Source organism: Podarcis melisellensis, assembly GCF_964234715.1.
Source record: "Podarcis melisellensis genome assembly, chromosome: 5".
Taxonomy (NCBI): Eukaryota; Metazoa; Chordata; class Lepidosauria; order Squamata; family Lacertidae; genus Podarcis; species Podarcis melisellensis.
The window spans coordinates 22,009,331-22,026,443 of NC_138537.1; the positions used below are offsets into that span (position 1 = coordinate 22,009,331).

Genomic DNA, 17,113 nt, shown 5'->3' on the forward strand with positions numbered 1-17,113 from the left:
CTTTAATCAGTTATCTTCTACTAGAAGCCAGGCTCATAATAATGAGATACTAGAAGAATTTAAGGGGGTGCTTCATGGGCAAATTGGTACAACAAAGTATGGAAAATAACACTTGTGGGAAAATTAAACAATAAAATAAAATTTGCACAAGGCCTGAAGCATGAATACTACAGTGGTACCTCGGGTTAAGAACTTAATTCGTTCTGGAGGTCCGTTCTTAACCTGAAACTGTTCTTAACCTGAAGCACCACTTTAGCTAATGGGGCCTCCTGCTGCCGCTGCGCTGCTGCTGCACAATTTCTGTTTTCATCCTGCAGCAAATTCTTAACCTGAGGTACTATTTCTGGGTTAGCGGAGTCTGTAACCTGAAGCATCTGTAACCTGAGGTACCACTGTACTTGGGGACTGAATGGCACAGCTTTATTATGTATATGGCTAAAAACATATACATAAATGCCCCTACATTATAAAAAAAAATTGGTTAACTTAAACTGTTTATTGGCTTCTGTATAAATTGTAGTCTGGGAATAATAACTTATGTTATTTGATTGTTCTTTTGTATGTATTGCTTAAACACCAGCTTCAGGGTTAGGATGAATTATGTTATTATGTATATGTATGTTGTTGTTATACGTCTGAAATAAATTAATAAATTGGTGCTTACCTGCCAGGGCTCAAACTCATCTATCTTGGTACAGTCAGGGCCAGATATAAATGGTCCATTTCCTGGTTCACAGGTGCGTAATTGCTCAAGGCCATAAGCAACAGCATATACAGCCTTGTAGACATTATAAGTTATCCTAAGTTCTGAAACATCCAGGTAGGTATTGTTAAGTTCTGCTAGATTCTCCTTTCCTGTGCACAAAACATCCGAAGCAAAATTGACTCTGTTCTCATGGCCAGTTACATTTTTTCTGTTGTCTGTATTATACGATATGTTGGCATTCGGCCAAGTGCAGTTGAACGCAGACTGCCAAAATTCAATTGCCATGTCATCCTCAGGATCTTCACCTGGACGCACGTCGAGAAGAAATTCTTTGAGGCCTGGTATGTCACCCTTTCGTACACCAAAACCAATAGCCCCACCAAGGAGGGGAAAATATTCAGGCCTAGCGATTAAGGCTGATGTGACCCACGCTTCACTTGCTATCCAGGTTTTACTACTGATGTTGCTAACCATCATCTCTTCCAGCAAAGGATGGAAGTCAATATCAGATGAGTAGACCACAATTACCGTAGCAGTGCTGTTTTTTATAGCTTCGACAACTTTTTTTAGCTTTTCCCTAGAGTAAATTTTGGGGATTGTTTCTGAGAAAGCAATACAGGTGTAGGTGTTCTCCACTTTTTCTTTAAAAGCTTTGACGCCGTATTTGCCATAATCGTCGTCAGCTGCTATTGTGCCTATCCATCTCCAGCCAAAATGGTGAACTAAGTCTGCCATTCCCTTAGACTGTACAGCGTCGCTTGGAATAGTGCGAAGATAGGTAGGGAACTGGTACTTATCAGTGAGAAGTAAAGAAGAGGAGGCGTAGCCAACCTAAAAGAAAAAGAGAGAAAAACAAGCAAGGTTGAGGCAAATGTTGCTGTCCCATGCGCTACTGTTTTCTCTCAGCCGTTTGCTACTACTGGACATCTCTGTTGACTGAGAGCAATGGAGGCTAACAGGAGGGACTACAGTTCATTAGTAGAATGTGATTTGTATGCAAGACATGTCAAGTGCAGTTCATGTCATCTCCAGTTCAAAGGACATCAGATAGCAGATTATGGGAAATACCTCTGCCTTAGACCCTGGAGTATCATTGCCAGTCACAGTAGACAACACTGATCTAAATGGACAAATAGTGTTCTCTTCCTATCACCAAGTGGCTAAGGACCAGGAACTGAAGGAGCAGCAGAAAGGTCAGTAAGAGGCGGGCAGGGGTAAGGGAAACTAACATACATGTATTATCCAAGTCTAGGAGGGCACTGGGAAGACAGACTGCTTGAGCCAAAGAAGGGCCAAAGAAACAGCAGGGTGATGGGAAATAATCCCACACTTCAAGTAGCTGGTTCTTGTTGAAAGGAAGGAGTATGGACAGAAGAAGATCCTGATTTTGCTAGGATCTGTCAGGATGCCATCTAGCTTCCTTTAGACAGACACTTTGATTCAGATTCTTGCCTGTAATCAACACTGCCTCCAGAATTATCTTAACCAGGTCCTACTTCCAAAAGTTGGCCTTGTCCCTCCTTATGAGATTTTTCACCAGTGCTCCAACCTGACTTTGATCCCTGAAACTAATATTTTCTAACTTTATGTTCACAATTACAGACAACAGGGGAACTCCTGATACGGGGGGTGGTAATAGCTTTGATGCACAGGAAACTGAGGTGGTGCTATATAAACCTTCTAAAGGGCAAGAAACTACAAGAAGGGAAGCAGCTCAAGGGAATGACTCATGGCTTCAATTGTCCCAATACTAATGCACAGAGTATGGGAAGCAAGCAAGAAGAATTTTAATCTTAATACAGGATGGAAAATCTGACTTAACAGACATTACTAAAACCTGGTAGGATGAGACTCATGATTGTAATGTAGAAATTGAGGGGTATAACCTGTTCAAAAGAAATAGACAAAACAGGAAGAGAGGAGGAGTATTATATTTAAAGGATGTGTCCATTTATGAAGAGATCCATGACCTGGAGCTTGGAAAGCAGATTGAGAGCATATGGGCAAAAATTGTAGGAGAGATAAACAACAGTGAACTTACTGTGGGTGTCTAATACAGACCTCCAAGCCAGAGTGAAGACTTGGATGATGCCTTCCTAGGGCAGACCACCAAATCTTCAAAAGGAGAGATATACTATTTATGGGAGATTTCAACTACTCCAATATCTATTGAAACAAACTCTGCCAAGAATGTAAGGTCCAACAAATTCCTCCATTGCCTCACTGACAATTTCATTTCCCAGAAAGTGGAAGGAGCAACAAGAGGATCATCTATCTTGGGTCTAGTTCTCACCAACAGGGAGGAACTGGTTGACAAAGTGAAAGTACTGGGAACCTTGGGAGGAAGTGATCATGTCCTCCTGGGTTTCATTGTACACAGGCAAGGGAAAGATGAGTGTAGTCACACATGCACTCTGGACTTTAAGAAGACTGATTTCAAAAAGCTTAAGGAAATACTGGCTGAGATTTCATGGTCAGAAATACTCAAAGAGAGGGGAGTCCAATATGGATGGGATTTTCTTAAACTTTCTACTGAAGGCACAGATGGTTCCAACAAGAAATTGAAGTGGGAGGCATCTAAAGAAACCAATGTGGCTGCAAAAAGAGCTTACAGATGAGCTGAGATTTAAGAAGGGCATGTATAAAAAATGCAAAAAAGAGGAAAATGTGAAGGAAAATGATACAACAGTTGCAGGAAGAAGGTCAAGTGGGCCACAGCTCAGGCCTGCAAAAGAGATTTTTACATAAAACAATTCATAATAGCAAAGCAAATTAGAACTCAAAAGAAGAAAGCATTACTTCAACTCTTTTGTAGAGGGATGAGACTTGCTCCTCTGTACTTGTTTGTTTAGTAGTCATGATTTTTGTAACTCAAGCTCAGAATGTATTTCATAGTATTTGTTTGGACTTTGCTAAGGATGTCGAATTGCAAAAATCTGCCACCCCATTCCTTGCAGAATGCAGAATGCATCGTGCAGACTGTTGCCACATGGGTTGAGAACTGACCAACCCATTCACCCTCAAGCCAAGGCTCAGCCATGGGCAATTTAGAGAAATGGACCAATGAGCTAGAATGGAAGGCAAGGTAAAGAAGCTGGAGAGGCAGGACTTGCTGGCAGTTCTAATACATTGCTATTTTCCATATAACACCTTTCAAAACTTCCAGAGAGGGAATGTGGTTTGTTCTGGAGAATAAAGACTCCATTCCTGGCTCTGCTGCTCATGTTTTCTGTATATGAGGGATTGGGAGATTGTGGCCTTCCAGATGTTGTTGGACTCAAACTCCCAACATCCCTTACCATCAACCATGCTTACTGTGGCTGAAGGGCATTGCAATCCTGGAAAGCCATAATTTCCCCTTCCCTACAACATGTCCTTCTGATGTCAGAAGAGGACCTTCTGTTGGTTTTTTACAGTAAAAACATTATAGTGGCGGGAAACCCTGAGAGCCACATTTCCTTCTGCACAACCTTCCAGGGGCCACATGTTGGGCAGGGCCACAGGCCACAGTCAGTAGAGCAACAAATACAATTTTTACCTTGGTACAATAGGCTAGTTTCTACACACTCACACATCCCTCTCTGTTCTCCATCAGAGAAGCAAGAAGCATGACCAGAGTTCAAGGACAGTCCAGAAAGGAAGAAATACGCAAGGAAGGTAAAAAGCAAAGCCAGTGGTAAGTGTGGCCTGGGACAGGGGGTGTGGCCTGGAGAGAGTCCCAAATGCCAGATATAGAGACCTAGAGGGGGGCATTCAGCCCCTGGGCCTGAGGTTCTGTACCCCTGCTTTCCAGGATTCATGATACCTGAGGGAAATAGTAAAGCCCTAGGATTCTTGAGGATGCAATGGAAAGAGTCGATCCACCAGCTCCAACGACTGCTGCTAGAGGAGCACCGGTGCTGCATCGGAACACAGGGGTTGTTTCATTCTGCCCAGTGAGGAAAGCCAAGGAGTTCTCGACCGTCTTGGACATTGTATAGCATGTGTCGTAGATCTGGTAACCCAGCTTGATGCCTGGCAGAAGATCCTCATCCTTGTTTATGACGTTTATGGCATGTATCATGGCTTTGACCCAGCGGTAACCCCGGAAATTAAACCTGCAAAGAAGAAGAATATGAACGCATGCAGGACTTTCTCTAAAAGAAAAGAAAAATACTAAAAGGAAAGCTGCATCCTCCACATTTACCAGAGGTTGTTCATACTGGTGAGTACTGCGGTAGAAGAAGCAAGCTCCACAAATGGGGCCAGAATGGGGTGAGGTGGAAGAAGCCTCCCTGCAAGTAATTGCCCCATTGCTGAACCCCATGGTTACTTCAAGGATAAGCACTTTCTGCATACAAATTGTAGCAAATCACTGAATCATGTGCTCCAGGGAAGGGGAACTGTAGCCTTCAGGATGCTGTTGAACTACAACACCCACCATCTCAGGCCATTGGACAAGCTGGCTAGGGCTAATAGGTGTTGGAGTCTATCCCTGCTATGCTGGCACTTAAAACCAGGCTGAAATCCTAAGCATCCTTACTTGGAAGTTCACTTCATCAAAATCAAGACGACTCATTTAAGAGAAAGTATCTTTATAGAGGGATGCGGGTGGCGCTGTGGTCTAAACCACAGAGCCTAGGGCTTGCCGATCAGAAGGTCGGCGGTTCGACTCCCCACGATGGGGTGAGCTCCCGTTGCTCGGTCCCTGCTCCTGCCCACCTAGCAGTTCAAAAGCATGTCAAAGTGCAAGTAGATAAATAGGTACTGCTCTGGCGGGAAGGTAAACGGCGTTTCTGTGTGCTGGTTCGCCAGAAGCAGTTTAGTCATGCTGGCCACATGATCGCTGTCTGTGGACAAACGTCGGTTCCCTCACCCAGTAAAGCGAGATGAGCACCACAACCCCAGAGTTGTCTGCGACTGGACTTAACAGTCAGGGGTCCCTTTACCTTTTATATTTATAGAATAGGAGCATTAACGTGAAATACAGTACACTGATTTCTCTACTCCATAAATCTAATCAACTAAACCCAATCAACTAAAATTCATTTAACCAAATGATAGTCCTATTTCTCAGCATGTAGTAAAGTAAGCCAGGACTATTGCTCCATGTTGCAGATGTGTGCTGAGGCCAGGCTTTAACCATTGAGACCTTGCTCATGCATAGTTCTAACCACTACATTACACCAGCTCTCACCTGCATCTTTAGGTTTTTTCATGCTGGTGCATAGAGTCTATGCCATAGACACACTGCACCTTTAAAGCCTATTCAAAGCCTGTTCTTTCTCTCAAAGAATTCTGGGCACTGTAGTTTAACCCCACCTCAGTTATAATTTCCTAAGCCTTAACAAACTACAATTACCAGAATTCTTTGAGAGAAAGAATGTGCTCTGAATGTGCTTTAAAGGTATAGTGCAATTCTTCCCAAATTTGGGCGGGGGGGGGCACTGTCTCCTTGGTTCCATAAATTCATCCCCAGTGCCCCCCTAGCCTATAAAAAGCATTATTCTGAATAGCAGTTTGCACAACCCACTAAGGAAGATAATAATATAATAATATTCCAACAATAATAACCATTAATTGCACATTTATTCCCATGAAAAGTATTGAGTTTAATTAATTCAACAACATTGATGAACTTGGTCCAGCAATACCAGCTTTTCAAAATCTGGTAGTCAGCCCACTTTGGGAACCGGTGATATAAGCACATACATTGCCCTAATGTAAAAGAGAAGAAACAGGCAGAGTTTTCAATTTCATTGGCTCCACCCTCAACTCCATGTGCTTTTTCTTCCTGTGCCTGATGGGCTTTTGCTTGAACTCTCTGCAAGCTTATAAAGGATGGTTTCTGTTTTTTGTAGGTGGGTGTATTAGTTCTAGTTTTTGAAATAGTATGACTTGTTCAGGGCCAAGAGTAAACAACAACAAAACACTTCCTTTATGACCCTCCTGTTCTCTAGATTGACATCATTTGGGGAAACTCAGGGAAAATATAACACTTCCATTATTCTCCAGGCCTTGCGTTAAGAGGCTTTCAGGCTGTAACAGAGGTATCCTGTGTTTCACACCTTGCTAAATTTTGCAGTGTGATACGCCAACAAAACAGCAGGTATGAAAATGCATGTTTTAGGAGGATGCATGCATAAAAATAAGGGACACGGGTGGTGCCTAGGACTTGCCGATCAGAAGGTCGGCAGTTCAAATCCCCACGACAGGATAAGCTCCTGTTGCTCGGTCCCTGCTCCTGCCAACCTAGCAGTTCGAAAGCACATCGAAGTGCAAGTAGATAAATAGGTACCGCTCCAGCGGGAAGGTAAACGGTGTTTCCGTGCGCTGCTCTGGTTTGCCAGAAGCGGCTTAGTCATGCTGGCCACATGACCCGGAAGCTGGACGCCGGCTCCCTCGGCCAATAAAGCAAGATGAGTGCTGCAACCCCAGAGTCGGCCACGACTGGACCTAATGGTCAGGGGTCCCTTTACCTTTACTATGCATAAAAATGTGTATGTTAGTAGACATGTATTATATTGCCGGGATCTGGCAAATATATGTATAGTAGGCAGAACTGCATGCAAAATTAGGAGAAATTAGGAGAACCTGGGACTTTCTGAAAGCAAAGCAGATCCTCTGCCACTGATCTATGCCCCTTCCCTGGAGCCCTAAAAAAAAAAAAATGCTTGGAAGGAACCAAGGAGTGGATTTTCATGTGACAGGAGTTCTAGGAATGACTGTCACAAATTCCTGAGCTTGAGTATGAATAAGTTCATCTGACTGAATCACTGTTTCTACCTGGTTCTGGCAGGTGGACCTTAGAATTCTAGTAAAAAAACAACAACATAGAGTAGTATAGAGGTCTACTCTGACTAAAACATAGCCAAATACCATCCATAGATCCCACAGGGCTGATGTCTCCCTTTCTGTCCCGGTGCTAAGGCTTCCATAATAGTACATTTTAAATACCCTCTATCTATTGTTTAGCAGCTAAAGAATTCCCAGAAGAGAGCAAGAAGCAAATCTACGACTCTCTTCCAGTTTACATAGCAGTTGGTAGAAAGGTCAACTATATCCCTGCTTTGTATTCAGAGTGCATACCCCACAATCTGGCAATGCATTCCAGTACGTGGTATTACTCCCAGTGAGATGGCTGCGATTCCTAACAATCATTGATGCCAGATACTTTATTGTTACAGAAACCACAGTGAATTCTTTTGTCACTTGCCAGCATTCACCCTGGACCAATAAAAACGAGAGAGAGAGAGAGAGAGAGAGAGAGAGAGAGAGAGAGAGATATTCCCCAATTAAGTCTCAAAGGATTGGTGGAAAGTGGCCTGTTAAAATAAACCTTGCCAGCCTCAGAAAAGAAAAACATTTATTGGATTAATTGTATCACTTACAGTAAGTACTTATACACTCTTGTTTTGGTTATTTCCCCTCTTTCTTTTCACATTTCCTTTCTTTCACATTATTTTTTCACTGAAAACATATTATTTATGTTTTCCCTGAAAACGTGTGTGTGTGTTAATTATAGAGCAGGTGGGAGAATGTAGCATTGCCTGTACAACTCCCCTGCCAATATCTTCTCTCACATGCACTGCAGATATTGAGATACACAAACACCAATTCACTCCCCGCAAAGGGCACATGAAGTTTTAAAGCTTCCTTTAAGCCTTTAATATTTCTAATGTCACCGTTTTTCTTGTAACTATTTTTCAATGCCGTATCTCTACCTTCTAATCCATTCCCTCATGGAACTAATCAGTGATTACAATTAATTAAATGAGCTTTATTTGAAACAGCTGCTCAGAAATCCATCGGCACCAGGAGGCCTGGGCTGGTGCGGAAACTCAGTTTGCAAAGCTAAGCAAATGCTGGTTACTAAAAGGAGGGTGTCTATATTTTTGCAGGAACTCCTTCCCCCAGTACCAGCCATTATGGCGGTGGGGTGAAGGAGAAATTCAATGTGAACCTCACAAATTCGTACTTTCCAAAACAATATTCATACCAAAACACAACTATTATTCAAAATTCACACTTCCCTGAATTTTGCAGTGCAGTTCTCCTGTATAGGAGTAACATTTGAGAACATTACATAGGGAAAACCATGATGCAAAAATCTGCATGTGAAAAAAGAGATAGAGGCAGAACTCTTCTACCCAGCACAGGTGGAAACTCAGGTGTTCGCTGAAAGTTAAAGCTCTAAATAGCCTTGGATCCCAGGACATTGTGAATTGTCTTTAACACCTCTGTGATTAAGTCCCTCTTCTGACTAGAGCAGGGGTCAGCAACCTTTTTCAGCAGTGGGCCAGTCCACCATCCCTCAGACCATGTGGTGGGCTGGACTTTATTGGGGGGGAGGAATGAATGAATTTCTATGCCCCACAAATAACCCAGAGATGCATTTTAAATAAAAGGACACATTCTACTCATGTAAAGACACGCTGATTCCCGGACAGTCCGCGGGCCAGATTGAGAAGGCGATTGGGCCGCATCCGGCCCCCAGGCCTTAGGTTGTCTACCCCTGGATTAGAGGATCATGGAGCAACCTTCTCCAGGTAAGTGATGCTAGCGGATTGTGCTTGTAAGAAATGAGTTAATATCCGATTGATTGCCCTTTTTGCCACAAGCAGAAGAAAAAAACCAAACCAAACTTGGTTAAGAGACAGCATTTTCCATTACACATACTGTATTTTTTGCTCTATAAGACTCACTTTCTCCCTCCTAAAAAGTAAGGGGAAATGTGTGTGCGTCTTATGGAGCGAATATAGGCTGCGCAGCTATCCCAGAAGCCAGAACAGCAAGAGGGATCGCTGCTTTTGCTGTGCAGGGATCCCTCTTGTTGTTCTGGCTTCTGAGATTCAGAATATTTTTTTTCTTGTTTTCCTCCTCCAAAAACTAGGTGCGTCTTATGGTCTGGTGCGTCTTATAGAGCGAAAAATACGGTAATTATAGAACCTCATGGCAATAAATCAATACAGTTCATATTATAGATAAATGTGATGGATAGGTAAATGTGGGAGGGGGTTATTGTTTTGTTCTTGTTTTAACTACAGTGGTACCTTGGTTCTTGAACGGCTTAGATGTCGAAGAAATTGGCTCCCAATCGCTGCAAACCCAGAAGTAAGTGTTCCAGTTTGCAAACGTTTTTCAGAAGCCGAACGTCCAACACGACTTCCACTTGAGTGCAGAAAATTTCTGCAGCCAACTGGAAGCCATGCCTTAGTTTTCAAACTGTTTCGGGAGTGGAACAGACTCCCGGAACGGATTAGGTTTGAGAACCAAGATGTTTGTTGTTTAGTCGTTTAGTCGTGTCCGACTCTTTGTTACCACTGTATTTATTTTGTGCTTTAATTTTGTGTTTTTATCTTGTGAACCGCCCTGAGATCTTCGGATGAAGGGTAGTATGTAAATTTAAACACCAACAACAGCTATAGCCCTCTGCTGTTTCGTTGCTACAGATTCAGACTGGGAGATTACACATATACAAAGTGCATAAATATTACATTACAACTACTACATATTTTAGAAAGTTTGTTTTGTTTGCTACGCATTTGCATGCCACTTAAGTTATCATAACCAGATTTGTTTTTCAGATCAAGGAGCTGGTTCTCATCTATGATTGGATACATTTGGGTGCCATTTTGAATCAAGATGGCTGACAGAACCTTTCAAAACGGTACTAATTTAAACCACTGATTTAAAAAACCACATTGGTGGAGGGCGGGGGCAGGCGTCCCTAGAATTCCCAAGCAAGGCCATGCACAGGGCTATTAGCATATAATAGCAGACAGAATAAAGTCTGAATGAGATGGGAAAACGCTGATGTGGCAGAATGGATGGTAGACTCCCTGCCAATTAGAAATCATCAGGGAGAAAGTTTCCATTCCATCTTTCCCTACATTGTCTCAGTGCTCTATTTGGCATATAGAAACCATTTTGTCATATAAGCATGACATAAATAACTGAATAAATGAATGAACAATTTGCATGGAGTTCTTTAAGGTTGGGGAAGGCCATTCCAAAATGCATATTTTCCCTCACCAACAGTCTCAAGTGGTGTAATCCTTTCTACCCACTCAGCACTGTACCTCCTCATTCCACTCCAGGGACAGACTCCAGCTAAATGAATTCATTGTCAGGGACTGACTGGACAAGGAGGAGTGTGGGAGGCCCCAGCCAGGGACCCCCAAGGGAAATCCCAGAGGAGGAAGGCTCAGAACCCAGGGATTGGTGGAGAGACACTGAGGAGAGGTCAGAGGGAGAGGATTGGGAGAGGGTGCTAGATACCGAAGGGCAACAGTGACAGGAATTGCACACAACACAGGGCATGTGATGCTTGTGTGACATCACACACATCCGCCCATGCCAGACCCCCTCAATCTTGGGGGACAACATGGTGCCTCAGCCTACCATGGAGGAAGCTTCTCCTAATGTCCAGACAGAATCTGCTTTCTTGTTAGTTCTATATCCTCTGGAGAATGCTTGCTGCACCATCTGATATCCCTGCTGCCATGTGAAGACATGGTCACTCTTGCAGCAGTAATAATAATAATAATAATAATAATAATAATAATAATAATACCAGTTTGAGGACCCTCCAACATGTAAGAAGAAGAGATGGCTGGACCAGACTAGTGGCCCATCTAATCTAGTTTCCTGTTCCCACAGTGGCCAACCGGATGCCTGTGGGAATTCTGCAAGCAGGATCTGAGCACACAAGCACAACTCTCCCAAATCTCCTCCAGAGGATCAGGATGACCCCCAGAACAGTGTGTGAGGGTGGAGAGGGGTGATTGTTTCATCAGGCAAGCACAAATGCTTGCGCTAGTGGAGCCATAACCTTAGTGCTATGGCAAATCCAACCCGGCGATCTTTAACACTAACCCTCATCTCTGGAACCCACATCCCAGGTAGCATGAGAGAAGCATTGCTGCATATGGTGTGAACCCTCATCCCACTGTAGGCTCTGTCCTCAGCAGTGATGGCTCAATGCTTTGGCAGGCAAGATGCCCTCAATGGGCTCTGCTCCATGAGTTCAGCCCACCTCTCTCCTGCCCCCAGAGGGCAAGACTAAAAGCAAATGGGTGGAAACTGCAGGGAAGCAAGTTATGGCAAAACAACATCCTAATGGAGAGAGGTGTTTGACAGCGGAACAGTCTCCCTCGGGAGGTGGTGGGCTCTGCTTCGCTGGTATTTACCGAAGCCAAGGATGGGTGGCCATCCCTTTGGTATGCTGCCAGCCAAGCAGGAAAACCACTTCAGATAAACTGCCTCCTGACGCCTGGCCTTTGCTCGTAGTTTATAACTTCAAAATACCTTCCATATCTGATTAGGCGCATGGGATGCTGTTTTGCAATGAGTCAGCTCAATGAGTCTAGCACTGGGTTTCCCAAATCTGAGTCTCCAGCTGTCTGTGGACTACCATTCCCATCATCCATGACCACTGGTCCTGATCTAGCATCAGCTCTCCAGGTTTTCAGGCAGGAAATCTCTCCTAGCCCTCCCTGGAGATGACTGGGGATTGAACCTGAAACCTTCTGCATGCAAAACAAGATGCTCTCCCTCTGAGCACCAGCCCTTTCCAACAGAGGCGATGGCAGGACAAAAGAAACAAATGCCTACCCACCTGAGCATCAATACCTATATTATATATCCCCTTTCGGCCTCTGATGCACTGATTGTCTGTCCCCAGCTTGGGATATTGAGAAAGCCTTTGCCCAGCTATAACCATGAATAACAACATGCACACCCTTGCCTTGCCACAGTTGTTTTTTCAAGCAAGGGAAATGCTAACACTCCATAGCAGAACATCTTTTTCATGTGGTCCCAGTTTCCATCCCCAGCATCTCCCAGCTAGGGCTGGGAGAAAATCCCTTTGTGGAACCTTACAGAGTTCCTGCCAGTCAACTCTGAACTCAATGGACCGGCGGTTCTGACTCTGTATACGGCAAAACTCTCTGGAGGACTAGAGAAGAGGAGGAAGCAGCTTACCCCTCACATTTTGGCGAATTGGGTGGTGTGCTGGTCGGATCTTCTTCCAGGATGGTCCTGAAATGCATAGGGAACATCCCTCCAATTACGTGCATGGCATCCTCCGCGTTCACGTAGCCGCGCAGATCAAACTTCCCAAGCAGCCGGCATTCTTCTTCTCCCTCCTCCCCAGCTGCGTCTTCTTCCTCGCCTCGGGTGGGCTCAAACACGTACAAGGCCTGCATCAGCAGCCCTGTGAGCAGCCAGAACTTTGCACGGGCCATTTTAACTCTGAGCCGCTGGAAGGAAATAATTGCTGCTTCCCAAAAAAAGAGCAGAGGGTTTTTATGAGGCTCTCGCTTGTTGACTGTTCGCCAGCCTATGAGGGAGAACGACTGCTCCCATGAGGATCCACACAGGCGGATTCTCTTTGCTGCGACAGCTGCCAAGGCACAACCTCGTCTATGAAGTACTGGAAGGATAGGAAAGGTTGTTGTGGTTTTTATTACTATTATTTTTAAAAGAACTGCTCCTTCCCCCACTAATAAAAATGGAGTGACCCACATCTTTTCATGCATTTCCCTTCTCTCATACTGATGCCATTATTTCCCATCTTTTGCTTAGATCTTTAGCGCAGGTGCCTGCATACAAGGATAAATAAACAACAAAGATTTAAGAACCATTGCTGGATCAAACATGGAGGACACTTAGGCTACATTCATGCCACAGTTTTAAAGCACTATAAAGGTAAAGGAGCCCTGACCATTAAGTCCAGTCGTGACCGACTCTGGGTTTGCGGTGCTCATCTCGCTTTTTTGGCCGAGGGAGCTGGCGTGCAGCTTCCGGGTCATGTGGCCAGCATAACTAAGCCGCTTCTGGCGAACCAGAGCAGCGCACGGAAACACCGTTTACCTTCCTGCCAGAGCGGTACCTATTTATCTACTTACACTTTGATGTGCTTTCGAACTGCTAGGTGGGCAGGAGCAGGGACCGAGCAACGGGAGCTCACCCCATTGCAGGGATTCGAACCGTCGACCTTCTGATCGGCAAGTCCTAGGCTCTGTGGTTTAACCCACAGCGCCACCTGCGTCCCTTAAAGCACTATGGTGCCACTGTAAACAGTCATGGCTTCCCCCAAACATTCCTGGGGGAAAGTGTGGGAACCACAACGCTTGTCCATAGCAACGGATACCGTAACACATTAGGGCATGGGGTAGGAAAACTAAGTTCTGCGGGCCAGATCAGGCCAAATAGCCTTCTGGATCCGGCCCACAGACGGTCCGGAATCACCATGTGGCTCGCCAGCACACATGTTCTTTCCCTCTTCCTCACACAGCGATGGCGGTGCCACCTCCTCCCTCCCTCCCTCCTCTTGGCTTCTCCCCGCCCTGCCTAGAGGAGGAAGGGGACTGGGCTTTGTTGGTGCCAGCAGCAGCAGCAGCAGCACTCAAGCAGCCGCCATTTTAAACAGCCCCTCTCCGGAGCCCTTTCGCACGCCGCTCATCGTCCCACTGCCAGCCCCTGCTGTTTGCAAGACACAGGTAAGCAGCCACCGGGGCTCGTGGTGCTCTTGCATCATTCCCCCCCCACCAAAAAAATATAGTCCAGCCCCCCACAAGGTCTGAGGGACAGTGGACCGGCCCCCTGCTGAAAAAGTTTGCTGACCCCTGCATTAGGGTATGAAGGTGCCACAAGTCTCTTTGCTGCAACAGATCAACACAACCTACCCATTTTAAACTCCCCAATGGGAGGCTCTTTCCAAGCCTAACTGCTGCACGTGTGCAGAAGCAAGGCAGGCAGATCATGGGCCAGATGTGAACACCCAGTAAGCCACATCTGCCCTCTTGACAGGGGCCCCTCCCCCTTTAAAGCAGCAGCTTTCAGTCATTCATAGAATCATAGAATCAAAGAGTTGGAAGAGACCACAAGGGCCATCGAGTCCAACCCCCTGCCAAGCAGGAAACACCATCAGAGCACTCCTGACATATGGTTGTCAAGCCTCTGCTTAAAGACCTCCAAAGAAGGAGACTCCACCACACTCCTTGGCAGCAAATTCCACTGTCGAACTGCTCTTACTGTCAGGAAGTTCTTCCTAATGTTTAGGTGGAATCTTCTTTCTTGTAGTTTGGATCCATTGCTCTGTGTCCGCTTCTCTGGAGCAGCAGAAAACAACCTTTCTCCCTCCTCTATGTGACATCCTTTTATATATTTGAACATGGCTATCATATCACCCCTTAACCTCCTCTTCTCCAGGCTAAACATGCCCAGCTCCCTTAGCCGTTCCTCATAAGGCATCGTTTCCAGGCCTTTGACCATTTTGGTTGCCCTCCTCTGGACACGTTCCAGTTTGTCAGTGTCCTTCTTGAACTGTGGTGCCCAGAACTGGACACAGCACTCCAGGTAGGTCTCCCCAGGGAGTCTTTTCCAAGTCAGCACCTTTACTGAGGGATCCCAGCATGCTGGAGGTGCATTTTAGAGAAATCCGGGGGTATGCCCTTAGGCCCTGTCTCTTTGTCTATGCAGGTGACAGTGGCTTCAACCAAATTAAAGTGAGTTGTGACAAAGGCCCCATCTGCGCTGCACATTTAAAGCAGTATTGCACTGCTTTCGACTCTCTCATGGCTTCCCGCAAAGAATCCTGGGAACTGTGGTTTATTAAAGGTGCAGAGAGATGCTAGGACACCCTTTTCCTTACACGGCTACAATTCCCAGAGTTCCCTCGGAAGGGGGATTGATTGTTAAATTCACTCTGGGAACTGTAGCTCTCTGTAATGCAACGACCATCTTGGCTGAATCTCTACTGTAGGCTTAGAACACTGAAAATATGCAACCTACCTATACTTCTTGCCAAAAGTGGGATGGTTATACCATAACACAGCCACCCTGGATTTTGGTACATGTATTGCATACTTTCCAAATGCCCCATTGAATAGTGCTGGGTCTCATGTTGTCATCAAATGATACATCACTCAATGTGGACTTGGTTGCTCTTTGACCCTGCCGTTCACTTTTTGTTGGAACTCTGGTTTACCAATTGAATATTACATTGTCCATTTATGTGCTATGTACTTTAGCAAGATTATGATGTGGGTAAATAATATATCCCTATATGTCAAGGAAGGCCGGGGTACATGGTGGGAGAAATGGCCGCTTCTTGGAAATTGGCAGAAAAGGGCAACACAAATGATCAGCTGGAGACCTCACCTATGAGGAAAGGAGGCAAGATTTGTATTTATTTATTTATTTAGTTGGGGGGAAAGGTGTGAAGAGGAGGAAGACATGATTGAGGTTTTTAAAAATTACATGTGGAGAAAATGAATGGAGAGGTGGTTTTACATCACTCTTGCGTAACCACAGTTCTAGGGTGGTGCATGCTCTGGTTATCTCCCACTTGGACTACTGCAATGTGCTCTACATGGGGCTACCTTTGAAGGTGACCCAGAAACTACAACTAATCCAGAATGTGGCAGCTAGACTGGTGACTGGGAGTGGCCGCTGAGACCACATAACACCGGTCTTGAAAGACCTACATTGGCTCCCAGTACGTTTCCAAGCACAATTCAAAGTGTTGGTGCTGACCTTTAAAGCCCCAAATGGCCTCGGTCCAGAATATATGAAGGAGCGTCTCCACCTGCATCGTTCTACCCGGACACTGAGGCCCAGCTCTGAGGGCTTTCTGGCGGTTCCCTCACTGCGAGAAGCCAAGTTACAGGGAACCAGGCAGGGGGCCTTCTTGGTAGTGGCGCCCGCCCTGTGGAACACCCCCCTACCAGATGTCAAAGAGAACAACTATCTGACTTTTAGATGACATCTGAAGGCAGCCCTGTTTAGGGAAGCTTTTAATGTTTAATGCATTACTGTATTTTAATATTTTGTTGGAAGCCACCCAGAGTGGCTGGGGAAGCCCAGTCAGATGGGCGGGGTATAAATAATAAATTATTATTACATTATTATAGGGAACTAGGGTTATCTGATGAAGTTGAATAGAAGATCCAGGACAGGCAAGATGAAAGACTTCTTTACTCAGCACAAGGTGTAGTGATGGCTACCCAACTTAGTCTTTAAAAGGGGATTAGGCAAATAAATTCATGGAATATAAATCCACCAACATTGGGAGAGGGCTATTGCCCTCATCTTCTGCCTAGACGTTGGCCTGGCCATGGTTAGGAACAAGATGCTACACCAGATGGGCCTTTGGTCTGACTCAGCAGGACTTTTCTTCTCCTCTTATGACCTATCATACCATGACTACTGGAAGCTAGAGTGTCAAAATGGTTAGAATGTTGGACTAAGACCTGGGAGACCAGGGTTTGAATCCCCACTCAGCCATGAAGTTCCCTGGGTGCCTTTGAGGCACTCACTATCTCCTAGCCTAACCTACCTCACAGGATGAAATGAGGAGAACCAAATACACCACCTTGAGATCCTCGGAAGATGGAATATAAATGAATTAAATAAATAAAT

General features: G+C 45.1%; 1 protein-coding gene across 3 annotated transcripts in view; it reads right to left on the reverse strand.

Moving 5' to 3' along the window:
* The window catches only part of LOC309369702 (vomeronasal type-2 receptor 1-like), a 30,838-nt gene extending 15,115 nt beyond the window's left edge, over nt 1-15,723 (reverse strand). The window contains exons 1-4 of one of the 3 annotated variants that reach the window (XM_081910843.1): nt 15,086-15,723; nt 12,671-13,121; nt 4,512-4,803; nt 665-1,537 (exon numbers count right to left, since the gene is read on the reverse strand). In XM_081910843.1, coding sequence (XP_081766969.1) covers nt 665-1,537; nt 4,512-4,803; nt 12,671-13,121; nt 15,086-15,107 — 1,638 coding nt within the window. In that variant the 5' untranslated portion in view covers nt 15,108-15,723. Of the gene's footprint in view, nt 1-664; nt 1,538-4,511; nt 4,804-5,882; nt 6,021-12,670; nt 13,349-15,085 lie in introns of those variants that run through there. The other 2 variants (XM_081910842.1, XM_081910844.1) reach the window with 2 other exon arrangements.
* Between the last annotated feature and the right edge of the window lie 1,390 nt (nt 15,724-17,113).